Genomic DNA, 27,915 nt, shown 5'->3' with positions numbered 1-27,915 from the left:
AATATGCACTACCCATGAGTTCAGCCTCCAGAGGTATTGTACAACAATAGCTGTTCCCTGACATGTATAGATTTTTAAAAAGTACTAATTTTCACCCGCCTTGTACAGGAGGGATTAAGGAAGGTATCCAAAAGCAATTTTTCTTTCTTTATTTTCACAAATATTCCAAAAAATATAGACAATAGTGTACAAAAATCAACACAGACATTTTCTGACTGATCAAAACTTAAGTTGTTCAAATATACTATATACAATTATTTCATCACTTATGTGGCACCCTAAACTATGGGAATTTATAACAAATTACCTGCCCTCAAGAATTACATGTAATATAGATGTTAGTTAATTTTGTTTTAATTTATATTTTGTAGAGTAGTCAGAAAGTTGTCTATGGCTTTTTTGAATGAACTCACAAGAAAAACTCCAAGTTCGTTTCTAGTCTCTTGAATATCTGGATCATAGCTTCCATAGAGAGGGGTTGAAGCTATTATGTCCTCCCGATTAGCATGCAGTAAAATCATGTCAAGTTCCTCTCTTATCTCTTCATATTTTTCATGATCAAAGTTTGAGAGACTGGTTTCATCTAGTGGATAGGTAATATCAGGAGGATAGCAATCTTTAGGCACTGGGAACTCAATGTATTTCAACACTGGCAGGTCAGTAAAAATACTGAATAAGCATTTGAGGGCTCTGGATGATAGAGGGTTTCCAAGAAACTTGAACTCTTCTAATTTCAGGCAGGACATTAATCCCAATATCATCATATTTACATGTGTATCACCTAGGCTGCATTCCTCAAGGACTAGGATCCTCAAAGTATGGGATGCTCGACTCAGGAATTTTAAGAATGTTTGTGGGTAAAGCTCTGCTATGTTGTGACCACTGAGATCCAAGACTTCCAAATGTTCAGAATGAAGGCTATTAGCAAGGTAGATCAAATCAACATGGTTCAAGGAGCAGTTAGAAACATCCAATGCTTTTAGTGGTGTTTTCAGTGGGCTGAAGAAAAAAAAGTAAATATTTAATAAAGTATGACTTTGAACATGACTAGTACATTAATAGGCACAATTTTCAAAAGCATATTTGAAACTCATGAGAGTTACATACCTACAGTAAGTTAGCTGTTACAACCTTACAAATGTGTACATAAAGCCACATAAAAGAGAAATGTCAGGACAGTATCATAGATTTACATGCTTAACAAATGTAGGTTGTGAAGGATCCCTAGCTAGCTGACATAGCTGGGTCACGGTGTATATGAAGAAACTCCATCTTAGATCAGTGGGTAGTAAAACTAAAAACAGCAACCTGAGACTCCATATTATTGCTCTGAGATATCACAGTACTGTATGCAGGCCTGTTCTTTGTATCTGTCTTGTACCAGTCATGGCCAGGAGGCAATAGGATGCTGCTGTTAGCTAGCTTTGATGTATAGACTATAGGATGGATTTATGGTTTTGTTTTTCTCTCTGCTCTTACCTTTTGGCCAGAGCTGGTTATACCGGTTTGGACTGGCCAGGACCCTATATAACCTTTGTGTCCGAAACTCTCAGGGTCTTCTGTTTATGCAGCCATTTCTGCCCAGAAGTCCAGCATATATGCTTGTTTAATAAAAGCCTTTTTACATCTCTTCAGTCTCTGGCTCAAGTCTCTGCACTACTGACGGAGGGCCTTATCCTAAAAGGCACCTTCATTTGGCGCCCGAACAAGGACTTGATCTACAGACTTGAGCCTGTTTGGCACGATCGTCTCCCTCGGAGGATTTCAAACCTTGCCTCCTACGAGACCCGTAATAGCAGGCATTAGCCTGATGGTTGATCAGGAACGGTTTTTTGTCGAAGACAACGGATTGCACCTCGAGAAGGAACGAATCGGTGGAGATTTCTGGCTCCTGGTTTTGTTGTGCCGGTACCGGACCTGTCTTGGTAAGTGAGAAGTTGATTCCTTCTCTATCCTGTCTCTACCTCTTCTGTCTAGTAACTTCTTAATTCGTTGTGAAGCACAGAGAGGTATATAGGATTCTGGTTTCTGGAAATTGGAACTTTTGTTGGGTGCATATATAGATTGTATAATATGGGTCAGAGCACCACCGACCCCCTTCAGATCATGCTTAAACATTTTACAATTGCCTTTTCTGGCGATTATGGCGATCCTAAGATGACAAAGTCTACCCTCATTAAATTTTGTGTATATGAATGGCCCACTTTCGGCGTAGGATGCCCCCCCCCCCCCCCCGAGGGTACTCTGGACTTGAATATTATACGTCAGGTATATATCCCTGTCACCAGTCCCACTGATGAACTGGTGGATACTGGTTGGATACGGTCCGACTAAAACCTTCCTGGCTTAAACCCCAATTGGACAAAGCTACCTTAGTGCATGTAATGGCCCTCCGGCGGAAGGTCCAGGAAAACTGCCCTGTTTTATCCGAGTCAATAGATAGTGGACCGGATCTGTTGGAACCCTCAGTGCCCCCACCTTCGTATACCCCTCGACCCGATTTGAACGTTCCTGTCGGTCTTGATGACCATGATATTCAGGATAAAACAGTGGTATACATTATTTTAAACAGAATGGGTCTAGAGATAATAAGGAAAGTGTTTTCTTTCTTTTATTTTTTATTTTTTTTTGTTGTTGTTGACTGACCCTCTTTTTCTTCTTACAAGAGGGGGGAATACATAGCGTACATAGTCCTGCTTTTCATCATGAGATGTAACATCTCAACCCTGCCAGTTATGGCAGGCTTGCAGAAGATGATATAACACAATGCAATTTTTAATTGGGTAATTATGGAGAATCAATGTTAACTGAGTTTGATTACTAATAAAACAAAACACTTAGTTAGCTAGACACAGTCATGCTTGGACTGGATTAACTCTCCTAATCGTATGGTTTAGCACCATTTAGATAAATTGAAAGCAACAAAAAAAAACACCCAAACATTTTCCCTTTGCCCTATTGCTTTTCTTCCATCTATGTCCTCTTTCCTTTCCTCCTTGAAGTTCTTTTTTTTTTTTTTTTCATTGTTTCTTATATAATTAATTCTGGGTTTGTAGAGTTTTTTTGTAATATTTTATTGTTTTCTTCACCCTTATTTTTATTGTTGTCAAAGGCTTAGTATTTGGAATTTAATCAACTTTTTGTCATACTTGTCAAATTAATAAAACAAAAGCTCTGGGGACACCTGACAAGACACAGAGAACGAGAAATTGGTGATGTTGAGAAATTACCCGGGGAGATGGAAATAGCATTTAGGTTGGAAACCTGGGAAAGGTTGGTAAAGCAAGCCAGCATGATTGTTTTGCCGAAAGTTGCAGACAGGATAGTGTAAGTTGCTTAACAGGGTAAAATGATGAATGTTGCGTGCAGTGGATTTGTTACAGACAGTGAGTAATTTAAAGAAAGTTGAGCCAGATAGTTTACGTGTTCTCGCAGTTGTCAAAGTGTGTCTGCTGGTAATAAAAAAGAAAAAAAAAAGCAACCGTTTGTTAGACATGTGGGGTTTGTGTTGGGCACATCCCTGCCTTTGTATCCCAGTGTTGGGGGATTTAAAGTACAAGACTAACAATGATAGAGGTTAAGTATCCATATTTTTCTGAAAATTGAAATATTTGCTAAACATGGGCTTGATAATTCAAGTTCAAGTTTCAAGTTTTATTATTATTTGATGAGTCGCCTATACAAACATTCTAAGCGCTGAACAATTAAAAAAAAAAAACATTTTAGAGGACAAACAATTTTAAGACACAAGTACAAAGTTAAATAAAAAAGTTTTTAAGAGTTTTATAAAAGAGATAAGATCTTTTTCTTTTCTGATGTACAGTGGCAGTGCATTCCACGTTTGTGGCGCTGTAACACAAAACATGTCATTTCTTCTTGTACCCACAATTTTTAAGGAAGGGACAGTTAATAAGTCTTGTGATGATGATGGTAGAGAACGAGGGGCATAATAAGGAATGATCATTCTAGACATGAATTGAGGCTCATTGAAAGCTAGAAATTAAAAAAACCAAGAATAATATCTTAAAAGTAATTTGGTGGCTAATAGGTAGCCAATGGGACTTAATCAATAGCGGTGTAATGTGGTCAACTTTTTTTTTCCTTTATGAATGAGTTTTATTGATAACGGATGGATTGAGATTACTTCTTTTGTGCTAACAATCTCCCTTGCTTTCCCGTATTGTGTCTTTATCCTGGTGTTCTTTATGAATTCTTTCTTCCCATGCATGCTTGTATAAAGTGTTATTATCAATCAGATTCTAAATACAATTGGAAACAGAAATACTTTCAAATAAACTTGGTAGCTCAAACTCCAGAGGAAGGGGGTAGTTATTATGTAAGGACAGTGCAGACTAAAGTAGCTACATCTAGTCTGCAGCAGTGCCCACTCCTCAGAGTGTAGCGGGACCCAGGTGGCAGACAAGGGTTCCAAGTTTGCCTGCAGGGAACATGGCTAAGTGACCTCAGGGGTGGTGTCACGTTAAAATGTCTCTTCTTTGTCTTCGCAGTCATACATACAGAGCTGTTCTGGACCTGTTACAATGAGCCTTTATCTACCCAGAGAAGGAGGACAATGTTCTGCTTTCAGTAACCTTGAAATGACCTTGCACTTAACATTTAACATGTTTCTTTTTTTTCCCCTTTGAATTGACATTGCCATACTTCAGAATACCTCTATATTTAACATTGCACACTGTATCTTACTTTACCTAGTAAGTTTTGCTTATTTTTCAAGATTGAAGCACACCCTAGCAGTTGCGTCCCTGTCTGCCTTATGAATGTAATTGGCAGGGCACCAAGCCAGAGTGATCACATTCTTACGTTTTCTCTTTCGGATGTTCCAGTAACCATTAATAGATGCCTTTTATGATTATGTGATTATTATGCCATGTGTTATATCGCACTTTACTTTGCCACTGTGTGCACACAATTATGATTCGTGCTATGATGGACGTTTGTTTTTGTATAACTGTGCATTTCTCTGCAGATTTCTCTGCAGATCTAAGTTCAGCTCTGAATCCTTGCCAGCTGGAAGAAAAGTTCCACGCCTTTTCTGTTTTCTATGTTTGTTTATGCCCTGTAATCTTTGTGTTGTCTATCTGTTTGGTTTGTGGGGTACCCCAGGGAAACCAACTATACCATTGGCCATTTTTGGAGATTTTTCTCTCCCTTTTTGCATTTTTGTTTTTTTCCTATCTAAATTGCCTTTCTAGCTGTTCACGCCCACGCTGCCCTCTGGCGCCAGCGCTCCTTCCTCACCTCCTCTGGATCCCCTATCCAACACCACCAACTCATCCTGGACCTTTTGGATGCTATCCTGCTACCCTCCAAAGTTTCTATCATGCACTGCCGGGCCCACCGTCGCCTCCGTGATTTCATCAGCCGCGGTAATGCCTTGGCTGACCGCTCGGCTCGCCAGGCGGCCCTCCAAGGTCCGCCCACACCCCCTCTTCTGTTATCCCTTTCCTCCCCCCAACCTTTCCTTCATTCCCTTTCCCCCCAGTACACTGACCCCTCCCATCCGGATGGATTACTATACCTTCCTCCCACACATCCACCCCCACCCTCCTGTACGTCCCTCAACTCCTGGCCCTCACTGTTGTCCAACGTGCACACGATTTTTCTCATGCCGGTAACCCAGCCCTCCGCACCCTTCTCCGACAGAATTTCTATATCCTTAATCTCTCTCAACTCATCTCCCATGTTCTGCTCCTCTGTGTCATTTGCCTCCGACACAACCCCTCTTCTGTTCCTGGTCACCAGCCTATCGGTTCACATCCCATGCAAGTCCTCTCTACAGATTTTACCCACTTGCCCCCCTCCCATGGGTTCCGTTACCTCCTGGTTTTCATTGATTCCCACACTGGGTGGCCAGAGGCCTACCCAGTGTGCACAGAGAAAAGTAGGGAAATAGTAAAGGTTTTACTCCATGACATCATCCCTCGCTATGGCCTGCCCCTAGTGATTGGCAGCGATAATGGCCCCGCCTACATATCACAAGTCACACAAGCAGTCTCTCGGGCTCTGCAAATCACCTGGAAATTACATACGGCCTATCACCCCAGAGCTCTGGCCAAGTTGAACGCATCAATAGAACTATTAAAACCCTCCTCGGCATAGCAGCAGAAGAAAGCCGCCTGCCATGGCCCAAACTGATCCCTTCTGTTCTATTTCGCATCCGCTGTACCCCAGGTAAACGCAATCGGTTGTCCCCATTTGAGCTCATGTATGGCCGACCCCCGCCGATAGTCAGTCCAGACCCTGAGTCTCTTGAACAGATAGGGAACGCTATCACAGATGCAGAGATAAAGCAGCTAGGAAAGACCATTATGAAATTGCAGAACTGGGTCATTTCTAGAGCACCGCTACCAATTACAACCCCTGTCCACCTCTACAAACCTGGGGATCAAGTGTGGCTAAAAGTATGGAAGAAAGAACCGCTGAAACCCCTTTGGACAGGGCCTTTCACTGTCTTACTTGCTTCCCCCACAGCTGTCAAATTGTCCCGCCACGAGTCTTGGATTCACTACAGCCGTGTGAAGCCCGCTGCTGAGTATATTTGTGAAAAAGGGCCCACTGACCTTCAACTGAAAATCACACGGCTGCCCCACACTCTGGAAGAGTAATCACGCACGTCTGATCCGGAGATCTGACAAGATATTTAATATGAACTCTTGTATATTTACTGCTTGTGATTTACGTCTTGCCAACATTGTCCATGTCCCCTACCCCTCCCACGCCTGGGTGTGCCCCTTGTGTGGCACTAGTGGACAATGGGGGCAAAACGGAAAATGTTATTAGATTTCAAACTAATTATGAGTGTAAGGGTCAACTAGTGACCCCTGTATGTATATATAACAAGGTTGAATATTCTATATGTAATAATGGAGATTCACAGATCTGTTTCGACCCCAGAGCAACTAATAGGGATACTTGGATAGAGGTCAGGTCAGTCTGGGATCAGGGCCCCCTGATTCAACAAACCCTGGTCACTAATCCCCATGTCCCAGCCTCAGTCCTCTTTGATGCTTGCCATGCCATGGACAAGAACCCCACCTTCCTTGGACGTTGTGGTGCCCTAGCATAGAGGAGGGAATATATGCACAACGATAAATACATGTGCCTGGCGGGACAGAAGCCGTCCCACTGTGAAGGGTCTTCCGAACACTACTACTGTAACTACTGGAAATGTGTATCCTGGGCTACTTGGGGTATGACCCGACTGCCCACCATCCGAGCCATATTATCCAAAGAGGTGACTACCTCTGACTGTGGCCTCCAGAACTGTAACTCACTTAACTTCACTATTCTACAGCCATTTACATGGAACCTCGATGATAGCCTCCGGAAAGCTCGCTATCTTGTGGGCCTACAGATATATGGTAAAGGCATGGACCCTGGTACTGTCTTGCACATCAAACTCGTTGAGAGACACCAAATCCCTGAACAACACAGCATTGTGTTCCCAGACTTTTATGAACATATGAAACTTGACCAACAAGACTTTGTGCCCTCTGCCACCACTCGCAACCTTTTCATACAGTTCGCTGAAGCCATAGGAGCCACCTTAAATCTGACAAACTGTTATGTCTGCGGAGGCACCCAGCTGGCCCCTGAAAAACTCAATTCTGGCAAAACACTGCATACAGCGCCTCGGACCATCTTTTACCACTCGTGTTGGACACCTGCAGTGCCAATCCTTATGGACTAAAAACAGCACCTCTCAGCCCGGTTGGACTTATTGGACCGGGGATCCTAAGTTAAAAATACCCAGATGATGGAATACTACTGGCAATGCTACCACATTAAATGTCTACCTCAACCTGCCTGCTTCTGCCCCTTGGGCTGCACCGGAAGGATACTATTGGATCTGTGAGAAAACGGCGTACCCCACTCTACCCTCAAATTGGACTGGCACTTGTGTTCTGGGCACTATCAAACCAGCCTTCTTCCTCCTCCCGTTATCCGAAGGAGAACATCTGGCTGTCCCAGTATTCGATCAATGGGCCCGTTCTGAAAGAAGCCTGGAGATTGGTAAATGGGGAGACACTTGGCCCCCGGAGCGCATCATTGCTGTCTACGGTCCTGCTACTTGGGCTGATGATGGTATGTTTGGGTACCGGACCCCAATCTACATGCTTAACCGCCTCATACGACTGCAGGTGGTCTTAGAAGTTATCACCAATGAAACAGCTAGGGCCCTGGGAGCCCTGGCCAAAGCGAACACTATGATGCGTACCGCCATCTATCAGAACCGACTGGCCTTAGACTATCTATTGGCCGCTGAAGGAGGGGTATGTGGAAAATTCAATCTCTCCAACTGCTGTCTAAAACTGGATGATGAAGGGTTTGTGGTTGAAGAGGTCATAGACAAGATTACCAGATTAGCTCACGTTCCTGCCCAGACCTGGAAGGGTTTTTCTGCTGATATGTTTGGACTCAACTCACTGACTGATTGGGCCTCCAAACCGGGACTCTTTAAAGCCCTCACCATAATTTTCCTGGCATCCTCTGTCATATTTTGTGTCCTTCCTTGCCTGTTACCATGTTTATTGAAAACCCTCAACCGTACTATTAGGACTACGATTGATAAAAGTACCACCGCCCTAGTCCTGGCCCTCTCCTCCTATCACCCTGTCCCTACCTCTGATACAGATGGCCCTGACCTCCCGTGACCCAGCTAGTCAGCTGGCCTACAGAAGAAAAGTTGGTAATGAAGGATCCCTAGCTAGCTGACATAGCTGGGTCACGGTGTATATGAAGAAACTCCATCTTAGATCAGTGGGTAGTAAAACTAAAAACAGCAACCTGAGACTCCATATTATTGCTCTGAGATATCACAGTACTGTATGCAGGCCTGTTCTTTGTATCTGTCTTGTACCAGTCATGGCCAGGAGGCAACAGGATGCTGCTGTTAGCTAGCTTTGATGTATAGACTATAGGATGGATTTATGGTTTTGTTTTTCTCTCTGCTCTTACCTTTTGGCCAGAGCTGGTTATACCGGTTTGGACTGGCCAGGACCCTATATAACCTTTGTGTCCGAAACTCTCAGGGTCTTCTGTTTATGCAGCCAGTTCTGCCCAAAAGTCCAGCATATATGCTTGTTTAATAAAAGCCTTTTTACATCTCTTCAGTCTCTGGCTCAAGTCTCTGCACTACTGACGGAGGGCCTTATCCTAAAAGGCACCTTCAGGTTGTATTCATATTTACCAATATTTTCATTTACTTTGGACATATATAGTATGAGAGTAGTTTTATAAAGGTTTTTTCATAGGTAAATCATATTTTACACATAGAAAATGGCTCATGAAAAGTAGACACCCTGTAAAATTGTGCTTACATTGACATGATTTGTATAGAAATTCTCAGGGTGAATACTTACAGAAAAGCTGTGAGCCAAATTAAAAAAAAAAAAATTATCCCATAGTATATATGTATAAAAATACATACAGAAATAGGAAGTTGATTGTCTTTATGCAACCCAAATGTGTGTTCAGGGGTATGGTTTGGGCAAAGCATGGGTAAAATTGTGAAATGTGCCTGTGATTTACAAAATACATGTGCACATTTATATCGACTCTCAATATACAAGGGTACATGTTAGCTGTGTTTGTTGCAGCTTTTGTGAGGCTGTTTTATAAAGATATATAGGCACTAATGCTATATTCATAAAATAGCTTAATTGTCATGGGTTTTAAAAGACTGAGTCCAGGATTCTAAAAAAAAACTCGCATTAAAAAGCGATGGTCTGCTTACACAGTTGTTTTGATAGCGAATTGAAAAAAGCGAGACATTCTCAAAAAAATTGCACATGCAAATGAGGTCAGCGGACAGCAGTGAAGATTTGCTAAATTTGCATGGGCCCATGCGCAGAAAGAAGTGTTAAAAAAACCAAACCCTAAAACACAACAGTGAGAGAGATGTTCAATCTCTTCTGCTGCCAACCAACAAACCCCCCCAGCAGCAGGAGAGATACTGATTATCTCGCGCTGCCAAGAAATGCCTGCAGTTACTCAGCCACGTATACCCCCCATTCTCTCCTGCCATACAACACCTTCCCCACCTCTGATGCCCCCTCCCCCTTACCTCTAAGTATATGGCCTGAGGGATGCAGAATCCCTCCTTCCAGATGGCCTGCATCGTCCAAAATGGGCCGTCCCCACCCAGGTGCAACTTGGGATGCAGGGGGAAGGGCCCTGAAGCTCTGATTGGCCCAAGTCATTTAAGGCCAAGCAGTGATGGGCTGGCCAGTCCCTTCTCTCCGACATCAGAATTGACATTGGGGGAAAGCTTATGGGCCAGCAGTGTGCAATTGCTGCATGTGCCTGGCCTTTCCCTTCCTGGAGTTGTGGCGAGCAGGCAGGTGGCAGGTGGGCAGGCGGCAGTCATTCCGCGCACCCCCAACAGCAGTCTGTACCACAGGTTGAGAAACCCTAGTTTATAGTATTAATTGTCTGTATCTTTAAATGGTGACATTGTGCTCTTGGACTACAAAATTGTGTGGTTTCTGTACAGTACCTCCTCTGAATCCGCAGTTTTAGTACCCACGGATTCGGTTATTCACAATTTTTTTTTTTTTAAACACTGCATCCCAGACCTTACTTGGTGGTCTAGCGGAGACAGGGGGCAGGATCGATCGTCCTATGCTCCTGCCCTGTGTAGAGCCGTCATCTAAATGGCTGCCGTGAGTTCCAGTTGTAGTCTTGAGACAACAACAGGAATTCACAGCAGCCATTTTGATGACGGCTCTACACGGGGCAGGAGTGTAGGATGATCAATCCTGCCCCGCTTTGCTGCTAGACCACCAGGTAAGGTCTGGGGAAGGTCCAGGATGCGGGAGTGGGTCACAGCTGGCCCTGAAAGTTATCCACTATATTTCAATATTTGCGAACTAGCTCTGCCCCTAACCCCCGTGAATGTTGAGGGTCTGCTGTAATAGGCTCCTTCAGAGAACATGTACAGCTCCAAGTAGATTATGGGATGCTTCCTATTGGTTACTTGCCTTAGCGTAATCAGATGTCCAGGAAAACCCAGACATGTCCTCTTTTTAGAGCAGACATCTCAAACTCTGGTCTCATTTAAATTTTATAGTAAATATGGCCCGCCAGCATGAACAGCTACCACCGCTGCTGCTCTTCATTTGCGTCTGCCTTTACCTGGCCTCCTCTTCAAAGCAGCCTGCTGAGGATTGCCGGCTGGCTGTAGTGAACCTCGCAGGCCACTGTCCACCTTGGTAGCATGTTCCTGTACGTCAGAGGAGGGGCGGGATCACATCAGAAGGAACGTGCTACCGAGGTGGACAGCGGCCTACGAGGTTCGCTAAAGCCAGCCGGCGATCCTCAGCAGGCTGCTTTGAAGAGGAGGCCAGGTGAAGGCAGACACGAGTGAAGAGCAGCAGCGGTTTGTGCTGGCGGACCAGAGGAGACCAGGAAGCCGGGATGAAGGGAGGGTAGGAATGGTGGGCCAAATTTTTAGGTGAGACCGGGAATAAGGGGGAAAAACATACAGGCCTTCAGAACAGGGGCAGGCCCTGGTGTAGAAGTACCCAGTGGGAGAGAAGGGGTCCAGATGTGCATATTCTGGACTGAGTGGAGGGTGGGGTGGGGAAGAAATAAAACAGAGGAGAGGAAGGGAAGGAACAGAAAGAAAGAGAAGTTGGATACAAGGGATGGTGTGGAGGGGGGATAGAGATACTGGATAGGAGAGTGGTTGGGAAGAGAAAGAGAGAGATGGTGGTTCCTGGGAGGGTGGGGAAGGATAGAGAGATGCTGGATGAAAGGGTAGTTGAGAAAAGGACAGATGGTGGATCTGGGGATGGTGGGGTCCATTGCTGCAGCTGCAGATATGGACATGAAAAAATGAAATATGCCAGATCTCTGGGGGAGGGAAGGGAAATGAAAGGGGAGGACAGAGATGGAAGATGGATAGGTAGCATGGCGAAAGAAGAAATAAAAAATGGGCAGGAGACCCTGGCAAGCGAGTTATCAGAAGACAACCAGAGCCTGGGACCAACAAAAGGTAGAAAAAATAATTTTATTTTCTGTTTTACGATTACAATATTTATTTTGTTTACACCACAGAGCTTGTGTGGGGTTGGAGACGTTGTAACCTTATACTTCTACTAAGACTAAGCCTTAGTCACTTAGGGGTCCTTTTATTAAGGTGCGCATTTAGCGTGCGCTAAAATGGTCAGCGTACCTTAATTAAAGGACCCCTAATTATCTTAATTAAAAATTCGGCCTGCGATTTAGCCTTTTTTTCAGATTTTGGCCCCTTATGTGATTGAGTTTGACACCCCTGTTTTAGAGGACTGTCCAGGTATCTGGACGGATTTTCAAAATCTGTCAGTTTGTCCATGGTTTAGAATAGTGCTGCCCGATTCGAATCGATTCATTTTGGATGAATCAATTCGAATCGATTTATTTTTGTTTATAATATATTTATTGAAGTAGCAAGTCAATTCCAACATACAGAAATCAAGAACATTTTGTTAAATCACAAAACTCTCCCCAATCCCAATCCTCCCAATCTTCCCCATCCCACCCCACCCCACCCCACCCGGGCAGCAGCAGCGGTAAAAACAAACAGTTCAAAAGGAACCAAATTATATAAATAATATACAAGTCATACGTCCCAAAGTCGCTGTTGAATAGTCGAGACAAATGTTAAACTAAAGTTGTACCAGCATTGGCGGAACAACCTGCCCTTTTTTGTCGTTAAGTCCACGAGATCCCTGCGTTCCAACAACATTTGCTGTAACATTAGGGACCTCCACTGTTGAAGAGAAGGAGGTTGAGGCGAAAGCCATTGCGTCAGTATACATTTCCTGCCCATGAGTATTGTCTTTCTGAGGAAAAGCGCACACCCCTGTTTAGGTGGATGGAAACGGATTTGTAGCGTAAAGAGAAAGTTAGGGTGCATCCTCCATGAGCATCCCCAAAGCTCGGCCACCGCAGACACCAAAGTTAACCAGAAGGTAGACACCAAAGGGCATGTCCAAAACATATGTCCGAAAGATGCCGTAGGGTGTGCGCACTTTCCACAACCAGAAGTCGCGCTAATCCCCATAGTCATAGCTCTCTTGGGGGGATAAAACGCTCTCAATAGAAATTTGTAATTTCGCTCTTTCTCTATTGCGGATAGGGTAGGGTCGTTCCCCACCCGAAGGCCCTTTCGTAACACATCGTCTGAGATGGGCACTTGAAGATCAGCTGACCATTTCTGAGCAAGAGCAATGAAATCCAATTCTCCGGATAAGTCCCGTAAGAACCCATGGAAAAATTTCAACGGGATAGGGTCTTGTGCAGTAAGCTCAAGCGCTTCCCGTAAACTAGATTGAACTTCCTCTCTCAATGGCACCGGGGTCAAAGTATGTAAGTAGTGATAAAGTTGTCGAAAAGCAAACCAGTCCCCAGGTGACACATGGAATTGTGTTTGTAGTTCAGCAAATAAAGTAGGAGTACCCGTATCCTGCACCACCTGGGATACATAATGCAGACCTAGAGTCGTCCAACGTCTGAAAATTGCAGAGTCCAAGCCGGGAGTAAAGTCCCCGTTGCCAGCCACAGGGAGATATGGTGTTGTAACAGAAGAGATCTTCAGCAACTTACATAACTTCTTCCAAGCTATGCGCATTACCTGCAAAAAGGGGTGTGAATGTAGCAATGGCAAATCAGGCAAATGCCTAACATGTAACAGGTAGCTAAAATGATAAGGTCTAAATTCAAAGCATTCATTCTCAGGCAAAGAAAACCAAGTAGTGTTACAAAACCAATCATGAAGATGTCTTAATTGACACACAAGGGCAAATCGTGAGATATCCAGTAAACCCAACCCCCCTCGGTATTTTGGCAACATCAACTTGGACAAGGCTATCCTAGCCCGCTTACCTCGCCATAAAAATGCGGAAAGGTGGGAATTTAGTTGTGTTAAGTGTGTTGGTGTTAATATAATGGGTAGCATTTGTAATATATAGAGCCATTTCGGCAATAGTATCATATTGTATAACGCTATTCGACCTGAGAGGGATAAGGGGAGGGTCTTCCAACCAGCAAGTGTAGTCTTTGTACGATGAAGTAAAGGTGAAATATTAATGGAGTACAGCCTGCCCAGGTCCTGAGGGATCACCACCCCCAAATATGTCAGCTGGGACGAAGCCCACTGTAAAGGAAAGTCCCCCTGCCATTCAAGACGTACCTCAGGTGATGTTGACATTGCCATGGACTTCTGTTTATTAAGCACTAAACCAGAGTATAAATGAAATTCATCCAGAAGATCCAGAGCTCGGGGCAGTGAACGTTGCGGAGAGCCCAATGTAAGCAAAAGATCGTCCGCAAATGCCAACACCCTCAGTTGGGACGATCCCTCCTGGAGCCCCACAATTTCGTCATCTTTTTGTAGGGTACGTAACAAGGGGTCTAAGTACAATAAAAACAGAAGAGGTGACAATGGACATCCCTGTCGCGTCCCCCTGCCCACCGGAAAGGAAGTAGAACGCACACCATTAACCAATATAGATGCCGTAGGTCCAGAATAAAGTGAACGAATCAATGCCATATAACTATCCGGAAATCCCATGTGTAATAAAACCTGAAATAGATAGTGCCAATGAACCTTATCAAAGGTTTTCGCCGCGTCCAACCCAACCAGCAGTCCTGGGGACTTGGCTTGTTGAGCTCGAGAGTAAGCCAGGAGCACCCGGCGCACATTAATTACCGATTGACGGGAACGCACAAAACCTACTTGCTCCGGCACAATGATGGTGGGCAACAGGGCCGCCAGCCTATCCGCCATGATACGCGCTAAAATTTTGGAGTCAACATTCAACAGCGATATCGGTCTATAGGATTCAATATCAGTTGGTGATTTAGATGGTTTCGGGATCAAAGTAATCAGAGCCTCGTTCGCATACCTCGGGAAAGAGCCACGTTTCTGAACCTCAGAGTAATAATTCAAAAGAGACCCCCCTATGGATGACGATAGGATCTTGTAAAACTCTGGGGAGTAGCCGTCCGGACCGGGGGCAGTACAAGGCTTCATTGTTTTGATCGCCTGTAACACCTCTTGAAGCTGTAAAGGGACATCTAACTGGGAAATCTGAGCCGCTGACAATTTGGGCATCCCTGCATCCTCTAAATAATCCTGCACATCCAGTCCAGCATAAGGACCCGGGGAAGCATAAAAGGTTGCAAAATAATTCCTAAAACAGGAGGAGATGTCTGCCGCTGAAGTTAGCACTTTCCCCGAGCCCTCTTTTATCATGGCAATGTATCTGGATCCCTTCCAGCTCTTGGCTATCGATGCTAATAGTTTCCCAGTTTTGTTACCGTGTTTATAAAATTGATATTTGCGAAAAAATAATAGTTTCTTTGTCCGCTCATGGATAAGGGAATTCAATTCAGCCAGAGCAGCGGTATACGCCTCTCTGGTAGCCACAGTGGGGTCATGCAACAGCTCCCGTTTCAGGAGTGTTGACTGCCGTTCGAGCTGCACTATACGTTGTGCAATTCTCCGGGTCCTAGAAGTCACATAGGCAATCACATCCCCACGTAACACCGCCTTCGCCGCGTCTCAAAATAATATAGGGTGTTCCATATGTTGGGCATTATATGAACAGTAATCCTCCCATCTATCGGACAGAAATTCCCGAAAGTGAGAATCATTATGCAGGTAAGAAGGAAATCTCCATCCCATCCCGGTATCCATGGGACCCCCCACCGCTACGTCCAACCAAATCATATGGTGGTCGGAAATCTCAAGGGGGCCGATTGTAGCCTCCGAGACCCGAGCAAACATGCTCTCCGAGAGTAAGGTATAATCAATTCTGGAAAAGGATCCATGGGCTCTAGACTGATGTGTATAATCTCTGTCGGTGGGGTGAAGCAACCTCCAAGGGTCCACCAACCCCAAAGCCCGACACAGATAGGGGACTCCCTTCGTCCTTCGCACATCCGTGGGACCTGTCCCCCCAGAACGATCCACCCCAGGGTCCAACACTTGATTCAGGTCACCCACTAGTATCAGTGGGTCACCAGAATTCTGCAAACATATGTTAACCAAATTTTGAAAGTAAGAATGTTGGTATCCATTGGGGCCATATCCCACCAATAATCTGAAGGATCCCCCCGGTCCGAGTACCTTCACTAATAAGTATCGACCATTTGGATCCCGTCTCAGGACCTGGACAGTACAGGGTAAGCCCTTTCTAATCAATATAGCCACCCCTGCCCTCTTCCCTGTGGAAGATGCATAGTGTATGTCCCCAACCCAACCCCGCCGCAGTTTTTGATGTTCTATATCAGTGAGTCTAGTTTCCTGTAAGCAAGCTATGTCAGCTGAGTGATGTTTCAACTGTGATAATATTTTTGTATGCTTAGCAGGCGACGTAATACCTGATACATTCCAGGAAATTATACGGAACTGCCTATCACCCATGGCATACCCCACTCTTCATGTCATAGGAAAGAAACCTTCCAGTGAAAAGGGTCCTAGGGTGCCCAGCCTCACCCCTAGACCACACAAACACACTCCATTCACACAATGTACATGATCCCAAAACATACATGAACCATAGATAACAAAATAGAACAAACATAATGTGCCCCTTAAATACCGCTGCTACCACCCAGAAGTCCCAACCCCCCCCGTTCTCCCCAACAATCCCAATAATCCCTACCATTAGGGATAAGTACAGGTCACGAAAGTCACCCCACCCGGGGCTGCCCCTTTAGCCATAAAAACCGGCCCTCAAGGGGCTAATGGAACAAAGTCCCCTCAACAATATGGGTTCAAACAGCAACTGCAATAAAATACCCACAGATTGTGCCCAAGTCCAAACAGTCAAACCACCCCAGATGTAGGGTTACCCAGGAGCTTAATGAAGTCTGCTGCTGCCTCAGGGGATTGGAAAGACTTCCAAACTCCATTGTGCTGGATCCTCAGTAAGGCCGGATAGTTGAACTGAAACCGGTGCTTAAGCTCCGATAGCTGAGCACATAGAGGGTAGTAGGGCTTCCTCCGTTCTTGTAAGGCCAATGAAAAATCTTGACTAATACGGATCAAAGTTCCATTGTATTTCAACTCATTCCGCTTAGCCCGGTATTGCTGTAACAGCTCCACTTTATGTCTAAAATTCAGGAGCTTTAGGATTACTACCCGGGGCCGTGTTTCCAGGCCAGGTCGAGGGCCCAAACGATGTGCCCGCTCCAGGCGCAGGGGCCCCACTGAGGGCGGTAGAGGCAGTTCATCCCGCAGCCAGCCCTCCAGGACATCCAGCAGCTGCCGATCCGCAATTGTTTCTGGAATTCCCATCAAACGCAGGTTGGATCGGCGCGAGCGGTTCTCCAAGTCGTCAAGTTTTTCCGCTTGTGAGCGTACCTGGGCCTGCAGTGTGCTCAAGTCTGCATTTCTGGTGTCAGAGGAGTCTTCTAGATTCGAGACCCGCTGTTCCAACTCCGTGGTGCGAGCCGCTGCTGCAGCCAGTAGAGTTTCGATGTTGGAAATTTGAGCCGATAGCGATTCCATTTTTGAGGCCAGGACTTGCGCGACCGCCTCTTTAATGTCGCCCAGCGCTGCATCTGTAAGGTGAGTAACCGGAGTTGCTGGGCTCGCCGCCATCTTGGCCTCAACAGGCCGCGCTCGTTCGCGATCTTTTCTTGCAGATTTAGCCTGCATGGAGTCCTGCGACCTTGTTAGGTATTTGTCCATATAAGTATAGCGTCTCAAAATGTCGCCGCACCGGTACTTGGGGGAGAATTCGTCCCGTAGCGCTAAGAAATATTCAGGGCAGCCCCGGAGCGAGTAAGGAAACGTCCTCACTCGATCATGGCATCACGTGACCTCGATTTATTTTTGTAAAAAAAAAAATCAAACTCACTGATTCGTCGGCCCCCTTGCTAGAGACCCGTTTGGGCTTTACCTCTGCCACCAGAATCCTTCCATCTAATGTAACTTCCAGTTTTGCGAAACCGGAAGTTACATCAGAAGCAAGGACTCCAGTGGCAGAGGGAAAGCTGAGTGGACCTCTGCGTGCAGAACGGCGGCAACAAGGTGATTTTTAATTGGTTGGCTGGCAACAGATGCCCGCGCCTCATCTTCCTGCATGCATGCTCATGCTTCCCCCGGAGCCTGGCAAATGCCCCCGATCCACCACTTGCATGCACCACTCTTGCTGCTGCTGCTCAGTGGCACGCACCTGTTCTCCTGGGTCCTGCCAGCAGCTGGCCTTTCATCGGCCACATGACGGCCAGAGCCCCATGCACCTGCGAGCGCCATGTGATGTGGTGCTGCACGGGGGCTCCTGAGGAGCGGTGCGAGCTCATTGGAAGTGCTGCAGTGCGGAGATGCTTCTCACTCGGGTTTTGCAAGGCTGTGTCTTCTGCAGCTCACGGGAAAAGTGTTTGTCTGCTGTGCAAAGCGCCTGGAACTCTTGGTAGGTGCCACAATGCACGAGTGTTGCCATCTACCAGCCAAATACTGGGCTTCTGTGTTAGGAGTCAGAGCTGGGGTGAGGGGAGATGGACTTGGAGTTTGTGGACTGGAGGAGAGATGGGGAGAAGATATAGGGGGAAGATGGATGGTGGAGGGGGGAGATGGACTTGGGGGAGATCATGGAGAAGGGGGATGGACTTGGGGGAAGGAGAGATGAACTTGGGGTAGAGGGGAAATGGGGAGACGGATAGAAGAAATAATGGATCTAAAAACAGGGGAGGGAAAAAGATGGTGGACAATGGGATTTAGGGAGGGAAGGAACAGAAAGGGAGAGTTAGTGGAACCTGGGGTGGTGGGGAAGGAGGGAGAGATGCTGGATGAAAGGGTAGTTGAAAAAAGGTGGATCTGGGGATGGAGACGAGAAAAAGGAGGAGGAGGGGGAGGGAAAGGAAATGGAAAGGGAGGACAGATATAGAAGATGGATGGTTAGCACAAAGAAAGGAGACCCTGGCAAGCAAGTTATCAGAAGACAACCAGAGCCTGGGACCAACAAGATCTGAATAATGACCAGACAACAAAAGATAGAAAAAATAATTTTATTTTCTATTTTGTGATTACAATATGTCAGATTTGAAATGTGTATCCTGCCAGAGGTGGTGTTAGATCACGAACGTGAGCTAGGATTTAACAGAGAGACAAAAAGTCTTTTTTGTTTGTTTTGTTTACACCACAGCGCCAGTGTGGATAGGAGAGGGCAAAGGGGGTGCTATAAAATAAACCCACCAGGATGTTTGGAAAAAAAACCCCAAAAACACACCCATTTGGGCAGGAAAATAGATTCAATAGGCTGAATTGAATCAAAACATTTTTTCCTGAATTGGGCAGCAGTAGTTTAGAAAGCCTTGAGCTTAGGGCTGCATCTAGAGGGCCTCCCAGAATGCAAGGAGGCCCTCCAGACACGGACTCGAGCTCGGGGAAGAAGAGAGTCAGTGTGTGTTGGGGGTGGGGCTGGAGGCAAGGCTGGGCAGGGCTAAGAGTGGAACAGGGTGTGACTGGGGGGCAGAACAGAGTGGGGTCACATGTCCTTTTTTTTTTTTTTTAGTGAGGAAATCTGGTAACCCTAGCTTGCCTTCTAAGCATGATAATCTAACAGCCCACCTTTTTTCCTTTCTTCTCTCTGAACAAGATGCCTTCGACAAGGTACCACACGAAAGACTGCTAAGGAAGCTATGGAGCCACGGGGTGCAAGGGGTGGTCCACCGATGGATCAAAAACTGGCTGGCGAACAGGAAACAGAGGGTTGGAGTAAAGGGCCATTACTCAGATTGGAAATGGGTCACGAGCGGAGTTCCACGGGGGTCTGTGCTGGGACCGCTTCTGTTCAATATATTTATTAACGACCTGGAGGCGGGAACAAAATGCGAGGTTATTAAATTTGCGGATGACACTAAACTATACAGCAGGGTCAAAACCATGGAGGACTGCGAAGACCTCCAAAAAGATCTGACAAAGCTGGAAGAGTAGGCCAAAAAATGGCAAATGAGCTTCAACATAGGGAAATGCAAGGTCATGCATGTTGGGAAAAAGAACCCGATGTTCACTTACAAGATGGGGGGATCACCGCTAGGGGTGAGCAACCTTGAAAGAGACCTGGGAGTGATGGTAGACACAACATTGAAGGCGTCGGCGCAGTGCGCCACAGCCTCAAGGAAGGCAAACAGAATGTTGGGTATCATTAAGAAAAGTATCACGACCAGGACGAAGGAAGTCATCCTGCCACTGTATCGTGCAATGGTGCGCCCACACCTGGAGTACTGTGTCCAGTACTGGTCGCCGTACCTCAAGAAGGACATGGCGGTACTTGAGAGAGCCCAGAGAAGAGCAACTAAGCTAATAAAGGGTATGGGGGACCTCTCATATACTGACAGACTGAAAAAGCTGGGGCTTTTCTCGCTGGAAAAACGACGACTTAGAGGAGACATGATAGAAACCTTCAAGATCATGAAGATACAAACCAGTAAAATTTATATTTGGGTCTAATGTTTTTGATGTATGAGAAGGAAATTTTTGCTTTGTTTTTGTATTTCTAATGTATATTTTCTTTACTGATTATGGTCTCATTTTAAAGTTTGAACTGGAGTTGTATTACTTTCTTTGTTTTGACTAATATTATGTCAATACTATAAAATGAAAATAAAGAATTATTAAAAAAAAAAAAGATCATGAAGGGCATAGAAAAAGTGGACAGGGACAGATTTTTCAAACTATGGGGAACCACAAGTACAAGGGGGCACTCGGAGAAATTGAGAGGGGAAAGGTTTAGAACAAATGCCAGGACGTTCTTTTTCACCCAGAGGGTGGTGGATACATGGAACGCGCTACCGGAGGATGTGATAAGCAGAAGCACGCTACAGGGCTTCAAAGAAGGTCTGGACAGGTACCTGGAGGACCAAGGGATTGAGGGGTACAGATAAGAGTAGAGTAAGGTTATAGGGATAGGATTAGAGGTAAATTGTAAAATTAGTCAGAGACCACTGTTCAGGCAGTGGGCCTGATGGGCCGCCGCGAGAGCGGACCACTGGGCGAGATGGTCCTCTGGTCTGCCTCAGCGGAGGCAACTTCTTATGTTCTTATGTTCACAAAACTATCCATCTAACAATCATCACTAAACCTTAGCGACGGACCTAATTTGCCAACCTAATGTACAAAATGGCCCACCTCATGCTTTTCTGTGCATTTGTTCATTCTCCGACTCTGCCATGCAAATGACCTCATTAGTATTAAAATGAGGTAATTAAAACAAGCCCTCCGATTGATGCCCTAGTGGTAGCTGCTAAGGTCTGCCCTATTTTTTATGATGGCAATAGACGTGTGTTACACATGTACAATAGCTATCCCCCATTAAAAAAAAAAAAAGTTGTGCCGAAGTGGTGCTGTGCCATGCCACATTTCACAATAACAGCTCCCCCCATACCACCTGGACCCCTCCACACTCCTACCGAACCCCCTGCAAACACTGATCTCCTCAGACACCCTCAGAACATCGCAACCACCCATACACCCTCCCCATCCCCCCCACAAAGATTGTGGCCCTGACACCCACCCACCCTCTGAAGATCCTTGGCAAGAGGGATGCCAGTTGTTCCTGCCACTGGCACTACCTATACCCTCAGGAAGGAGAAAGGCTGCCATTTTGGAGAGGTGGGCCTGACACAGGAAGGACTGGGCATCACTCCTGCTCCCTTCTTCAAAATAAGGTCGAGGGATATGGGTGGAGCCAGTGGCAGTAGGGAGTGGGCATCGCTCCTGACAAGGATTTCAGGGGGGGGGGTGTCAGGACTGCGATGTTCACGTGAGGGAGGGTGCCTGGGTGGTCACGATGTTCACCGAGGTGGGGTTGTGGAGGAGCCAATGGCAGAAGGGAGTGGGCATCCCTCCTGCCAAGGATCTTCAGAGGGGGTTGTTAGGGCTATGATGTTCATGGGGGGATGTCCAGGTGGTTGCAATGTTTGCAGAAAGGGTCATGGGAGTGGCAGGAAATAGTGGGCATCCCCGTGCCTCTTTTTTTTGTTTGGTATCATTGTTTGGGGATGGGGGCATCATGGGAAGGGGCCGACCTGATTTTTTTTTTTTTTTAAACAGGGACAGATATTGTACGTGGGTAACACATGCACATCTATGCTCATTAAAATTTTTTTTAAAAAAAGGCTTCCTGCCCCGAACAGCTGAACAGCAGGAGGCTGTTTCAGGGCTTACCCTATGGGCTCTGCGCTGTTTGGGATTCTCCTACGGGCTCTGCGGTTGTGTTGAGTCAGTTTTCCAACACTGGTGAGGTGACATTTGACTCAACTCATTTGTATGGAAGCCTTTTGAGCATGGATTGCTGTTTGCCAATTGGCCAAAAAATTAGTCCACTGTGACCCATATGGTTGTAATGACTATGTTTAGTGCATCTAGGCCTGTCTTGAAAGCATGGCAGCCAGCAGCTTTCTGATCTAGTCAATGCATGCCTGCAGAAATCATTATAATCCCATCAAGATTTTCCACTATGTATATTTAACAGCATTCCTACCTAGTTTTATTATAACTACAGCATTACTACTCAAGAAATGTTGAACTTAACTTTCCTAGTTTCCTGAACACAGGGCACACTGATTGAGAGTGGATTGATAGCAGAAGCAACTTACATGCAACTTAATTACCAAGTTATTCCTGTCCTTGTGTTGAGTTCTGCATTAAAGAAGATTTGTTTAAGAGAGTCCATTCTGGTAATGTTATATGCTGCAGTACTGAGTTTAAACTGCCAGATAATACCCGGGGAGATATCAGAACAGTAATAAAACTTGGAATTCCCAGTGGTGCTTCAGTTTAAGAGCATGCAACAGTTTGAGAATGCATATATAATTAATTGTAAAACTAGCGTCAGCTTTAATAAAGTCAGAAGGTGCTAAGCAGTATGTTCAAGAAAGCTTATCAGAGATTGTGAATTGTTCTGGCCATCAGCAAAACATTATGTGGATTTCTTAGCTCAGACCATAGGCGTTGGAATGGGGGTGGGGCACAGGAGCCACGGCCTCCCCCCCAAAAAAAATTGGCAGTAGAACCTCTTGTGTGGCTCACAGCTCCCTGCCTGGTTCCAAGGCCCACATCACCTCAAAACTGCAATGAGGGTGCTGGTGCGGCACTAATTCTCCAGTGCTGCTGGGGTCCTTCTCTGCACTATTCTTCTTCCATGGCCCACTTCCACTCTGAAGCATCATCCTGTTTCCGGTTGGGCAGACCGCAGCAAAGGAACTGTGCAGAGGAGGCCGCGGAGAGTGCCAGAGAATCGCTCCTGCACCGCTGATCTCCTTGTACATTTTGAGGTGAGGGTGTCCTTTGGAACTGGGTAGGGAGGCCATTTGGGGGAAACGGGGGAGGGAGGGGAAGAAGGGAGAGATGCTGAATGGGAAGGGCAGAGAGGAAAGGGATGGTGCACATGGATAAAGGGGTGGGGAAGAGAAGAGTGGGAAGAGATGGTGCACATGGATTGAGAAGAGGGGAAGAGATAGAAAAGTAGATAGATTTGAGATACAGACAGAAAAATGGAAGAAAACTGAACATGAAAATCAGTGCCAAAGATGGATGTACACTTCCCCCTCCGTATTCACGGTGGTTAGGGGCAGAGCCGGCCTGCGAATATTTAAAAACCGCGAATAATATTTAGGCCAGTTCTGCCCCTAACCCCCGCTTCCCCCGGCTATTTTAAGCCCCGAAAGCCCCCCTTAAGCCTTACCTGGTGGTCTAGTGGGTTTTCAGGCAGGAGCGATCTTCCCATGCTCCTGTCCCGTGTAGATTGCTCACAGGAAATTGCTGCCTTGAGCTCCCGTAGTCTCTCGAGCCATTTCCTGTGAGCGATCTGCACAGGACAGGAGCGTGGGAAGATTGCTACTGTCCCGAAAACCCGCTAGACCACCAGGTAAGGCTTAAGGGGTGGCTTACAGGGCTTAAAATAGCCTGAAAAAAGAAAAAGGAATTTTAGGCTTAAAATTGCAAATAAGTGAATCCGTAGATACGGAAACCGCAAATACGGAGGGGGAAGTGTAAAGGAGAGGAAAGAAACAGCAAATGCATAAGGAGGCCTTGGAAACAGAATTAAGAGCACATAAGGAACAAGAAGATCAGAAAAAAATTGCCAGATAAAGATAGGAAAAAAGTTTTATTTTTAATTTAGTGACTGAAATATGTCACTATGTTGTTTTTCTATAGTTTGAACTGTTCAGGAAAAATGCATTTCTTTCTTTTGTAGTGTACTGTGTACAGAGTCCGGTATATTACGGTTTCATTTGTGTACAATTGTGGGTCTGTATTTGAAAAGTTTTTTCCCCCTGTTTTCTGCATGTGTGACTGAGGCCAGGTGTTCTGGTAGGGATAGAAGTCCAGAAACTTTGGTTGATGTTGTGGCCCCAAGTAGGAAGATATTTGTTGTCTTTCAGCTTTTTTGGACTCAAAACAGCCCCAACTTACAAATTAGTGAAGACTACTGTCCCATCGCCTACTGTACTTTTGCAGTGATTTGTGTTGATAGTGGGCATTAAAGAACACTTTATGACAAACTACTGACCATTTTAGTAGCTCTCCTTTGGGCTGACCCCAACCTGTTTACATCTTTTTGAAGGTGCGGCCTCCAGAATTGTACAGAATATTCTTAATGAGATCTCACCAGTATCTTTTACAGCATCCTTCTAGTTTTACTATCACCTTTTCTGTTTGGCCATTTTAAGATCATCAAATATATGCTAGGCATGGAGGGAGCATAGAGACAGGGACACAGAAAAGCAATGCTAGATACAAGGGGAGGGATAGTGACATATGAAGAGGATGTGAATAGAATAAGAAGGGGTCACAGAGCAGAGATACTGAACAAGAGAGGCGAATAGGGACAGGAACACAGAGGGAAGACTGGAAAGAACAGATACGAATGTAGAGGAGAAATGGATAATGGACAAAGAGAGACACAGAAGAAACTTCAAAAGGACAGGAAAGCTTGGAAAGTTAAGAAAACTCCCCCAAAAAACAACAAAGAAAAGCAGGAAGCATTACGAACAAAACAATGTCCAGACAACAAAGTTAGAAAAAAAAAGTATTTTTTTTCTGAATTAATTGATTGAAATATATCAGTTTTCAGAAATGTTCATCTCTGATATCTTGAATTTCAGTTTCTATTACTATGACAGGTTTTCTATGAGTAAGTAGAATGTGTTTGTTTTTTATAGGGTTTGTCTACTGGAGCTCTGAAAGCGTTCTTGCCCCATCTTCTCAGTCCCCAATATCAAGGGAAAGATGGTTTTAGGGGGCCCATTTTAGGTTTTCTGCCCAGGGCCCAATCAGTCCTAACTGCACCATTGTTTCTTGTCCATTCATTGTGGTAATCCTGATAACATGACTGACTAGATGTGCCTCCAGAAGAGGGTTGAGAAGCAATGATTTAGATGTCTCTCTGTTTTCCTGTATCTCTCATGCCCTCCAGTACTAAAATAGCTATCATTTATCTTACCTGAGCAATTTTCGTATTTTTCCTGAGAGTATAGAGAATGCCAGGCTCAGCTGAGTTAGATGTGTCATATTGCTTAGCTTCTCTCCAATTCTGGTGAAAACAGCTTCATCCTCTGCTGTGAACCTTTGCACATTGAAAGTTCTGGCAGGCAAAGTGAGAGATGTTAATTGTGGGAAAGCCACATTGTTGAGAAGAACCTCTAAATGTTCCATTTGTAAATGGATATTATGAACTACTTCAAGTTTCTGAAGAGAAGCAGGCTCTGTGAGCTTTACAATGTAAAAAAGCTTCCTTAGAGCTAGACTGTCAGCTCTGAATGCCATACAGCGAATCTTCAGTGGGGAATGGCATCTCATCAGCAAGGCCTGTGTCACCACATCATAACTACGCTCCGTAACAAACAAATTAACAAGGACATCAATAGTAATGTCAAAGATACCTGGATTGAACTGCTGCTTTTGCATCTCAAAAAGTAGATCCAAGCACAGTTGTGAAAGCAACTGTGTTCTTTCCCACCTACCCAAAGTCTTCTTACATTTGCAAAGCTGAACTTCAACATCTTTTATGCCAGTGAGGTTTACCACTTTTAATCTCTTTGTATATGTAGCAGAGCAATTTAATACATAGTCCCTTAATCCCATTAAACAAGCCTCTAAATTAACACGGCATGTCCAGTGGCATATGTCTTCTTGGTGGTCCAATGTACTTCCTAACAATTTCCCAAGATGAAAGTCTTCCAGCGGCCAGTTTTCCACAAGGTCATGAATGATTTCACCTTGTTCCAGCAGGTAACTGGCTTTGAAAAGAAGGGGATAAAGATTATGCGTAATACTCGGTAGGTTGCGTCTAGCAATCACTGCATTTGATACCAAGGACTCTGCACTAATAAACTTCAGCGTCTTCATCTTTTTGTTGTGTTCAGTTCCTTTACCTCATAAACACTGAGCAGAAAGTGCTGCGCTTTACTGATCAGTCTGGAATATTTTTAGAAGCAGCTGCTGTCTGGAATGTTTCGAGAAAGGAGAGATGGTGGTCACATGCTGAATTCTAATACATCTATTTTTGGAATAGGCTCATAATATACTCATCATTAGGAGACTTTTCAATTTGTCATCCAAGTACCAATCTTCAAATTTTGAGAAATAAACATTAAAATAACTGATAAATTATCTTTCAGATACACTATATAAATGATGACCTTGTTTAAAAACCACAGTGTTAATAGTGGAGTCCAACAGAGAAAAAGCACATCATGTTCACACTTTTGAATAACCTGCATTAGCATTATAAACAATTTTAATAGCCATACTGGGTCAGGCCACTGGTCCATCTTGCCCAGTATCCTGTTTCCAACTGTGGCCAATACAGGTCACAAGTACCTGCCAGAAGCTCAAATAGTAACATTTCAGAATCCCAAAGAGTAACAGCATTCAATGCTACTGATCCCAGGGCAAGTGGGCTTCCCCAATGGTCTACCTCAAAAGCAGACAATGGACTTTTCCTTCAGGAATTTGTCCAAACCTTTTTTAAACCATCTACACTAACTACTGTTACCACTATTTTTTGAATGAAAAAATATTTCCTTCTACAGGTAGTTGTCGACTTACAACCTATCCAAGTTACGCCTGTTCGACCTTACGATGCAACTTCCGCTCTCCGAAGACTCGCAACGCAGCATGATAACATAAACAGGGGTGTTGCCCCACGTGAGTTGTTTTGGCGATTTCATGCAGTAAAAATGATAAAGAAGAGGAAATTGTCTCTGTCCACTCCTCAGCCTTCCAAAAAGGAAAGAAAGGCCATAGATCTGGACACCAAAATGATGTCTGTTTTTCCACAATTGTATTGTTGTTTGACTTAGAAAAAAAGAAAATGTTAACAGATAGCTTTAAGATGATTAAAATACATTACCCAGTCTAATATTCTTGCCTTAATTTAACATAGGCCAACTTACGTCCTGATCCACTTACGACCTAGCAGTCGGAACCAATTGCAGTTGTAAGTCGACGACTACCTGTATTTGTTTTAAAAGTATTTCCTTGTAATTTCCTTGAATATCCCCTGGTCTTTGTACTTTTTGAAAAAGTTAAAAATCCATTCACTTTTACCCATTCCACACCTCTCAGGATTTTGTAGACTTCAATCTTATACCCCCCTCAGCCATCTCTTTTCCAAGTTGAAGAGCCCTAACTTCTTTAACCTTTCCTCATATGAGAGATATTCTATCCTGTTTATCATTTTGATCGCTCTTCTTTGAATCTTCTCTAATTCTGCAATATTTTTTTCTGAGATACGGCAACAAGAACAGAGTGCAATACTCAAGGTAAGGTTGAACCATGGAACGATACAGCAGCATTATAATATTCTTAATAATTCCTAATTGAAGCAAATCATTTGCTCCTTGATATCCAGCAGATATAATAGAAAAAAATAATGAAGGGGGCAAGAT

The 27,915-nt window shown here is 44.8% G+C and overlaps 1 protein-coding gene across 1 annotated transcript; it reads right to left on the bottom strand.

The window, feature by feature from the left end:
- Positions 1 to 134: 134 nt before the first annotated feature.
- LRRC14B (leucine rich repeat containing 14B) lies at positions 135 to 27,260 on the bottom strand. Its single transcript, XM_033929956.1, has 2 exons — positions 25,467 to 27,260; positions 135 to 999 (listed from the first exon to the last, which is right to left on the bottom strand). Exons 1-2 carry the CDS (start codon positions 26,369 to 26,371, stop codon positions 354 to 356), a joined length of 1,551 nt encoding a protein of 516 aa, XP_033785847.1. The 5' UTR covers positions 26,372 to 27,260; the 3' UTR covers positions 135 to 353.
- Between the last annotated feature and the right edge of the window lie 655 nt (positions 27,261 to 27,915).

Source organism: Geotrypetes seraphini, chromosome 2 (assembly GCF_902459505.1).
Source record: "Geotrypetes seraphini chromosome 2, aGeoSer1.1, whole genome shotgun sequence".
In the NCBI taxonomy this organism is placed as follows: Eukaryota; Metazoa; Chordata; class Amphibia; order Gymnophiona; family Dermophiidae; genus Geotrypetes; species Geotrypetes seraphini.
This window is presented reverse-complemented; position numbering and strand designations above follow the sequence as displayed.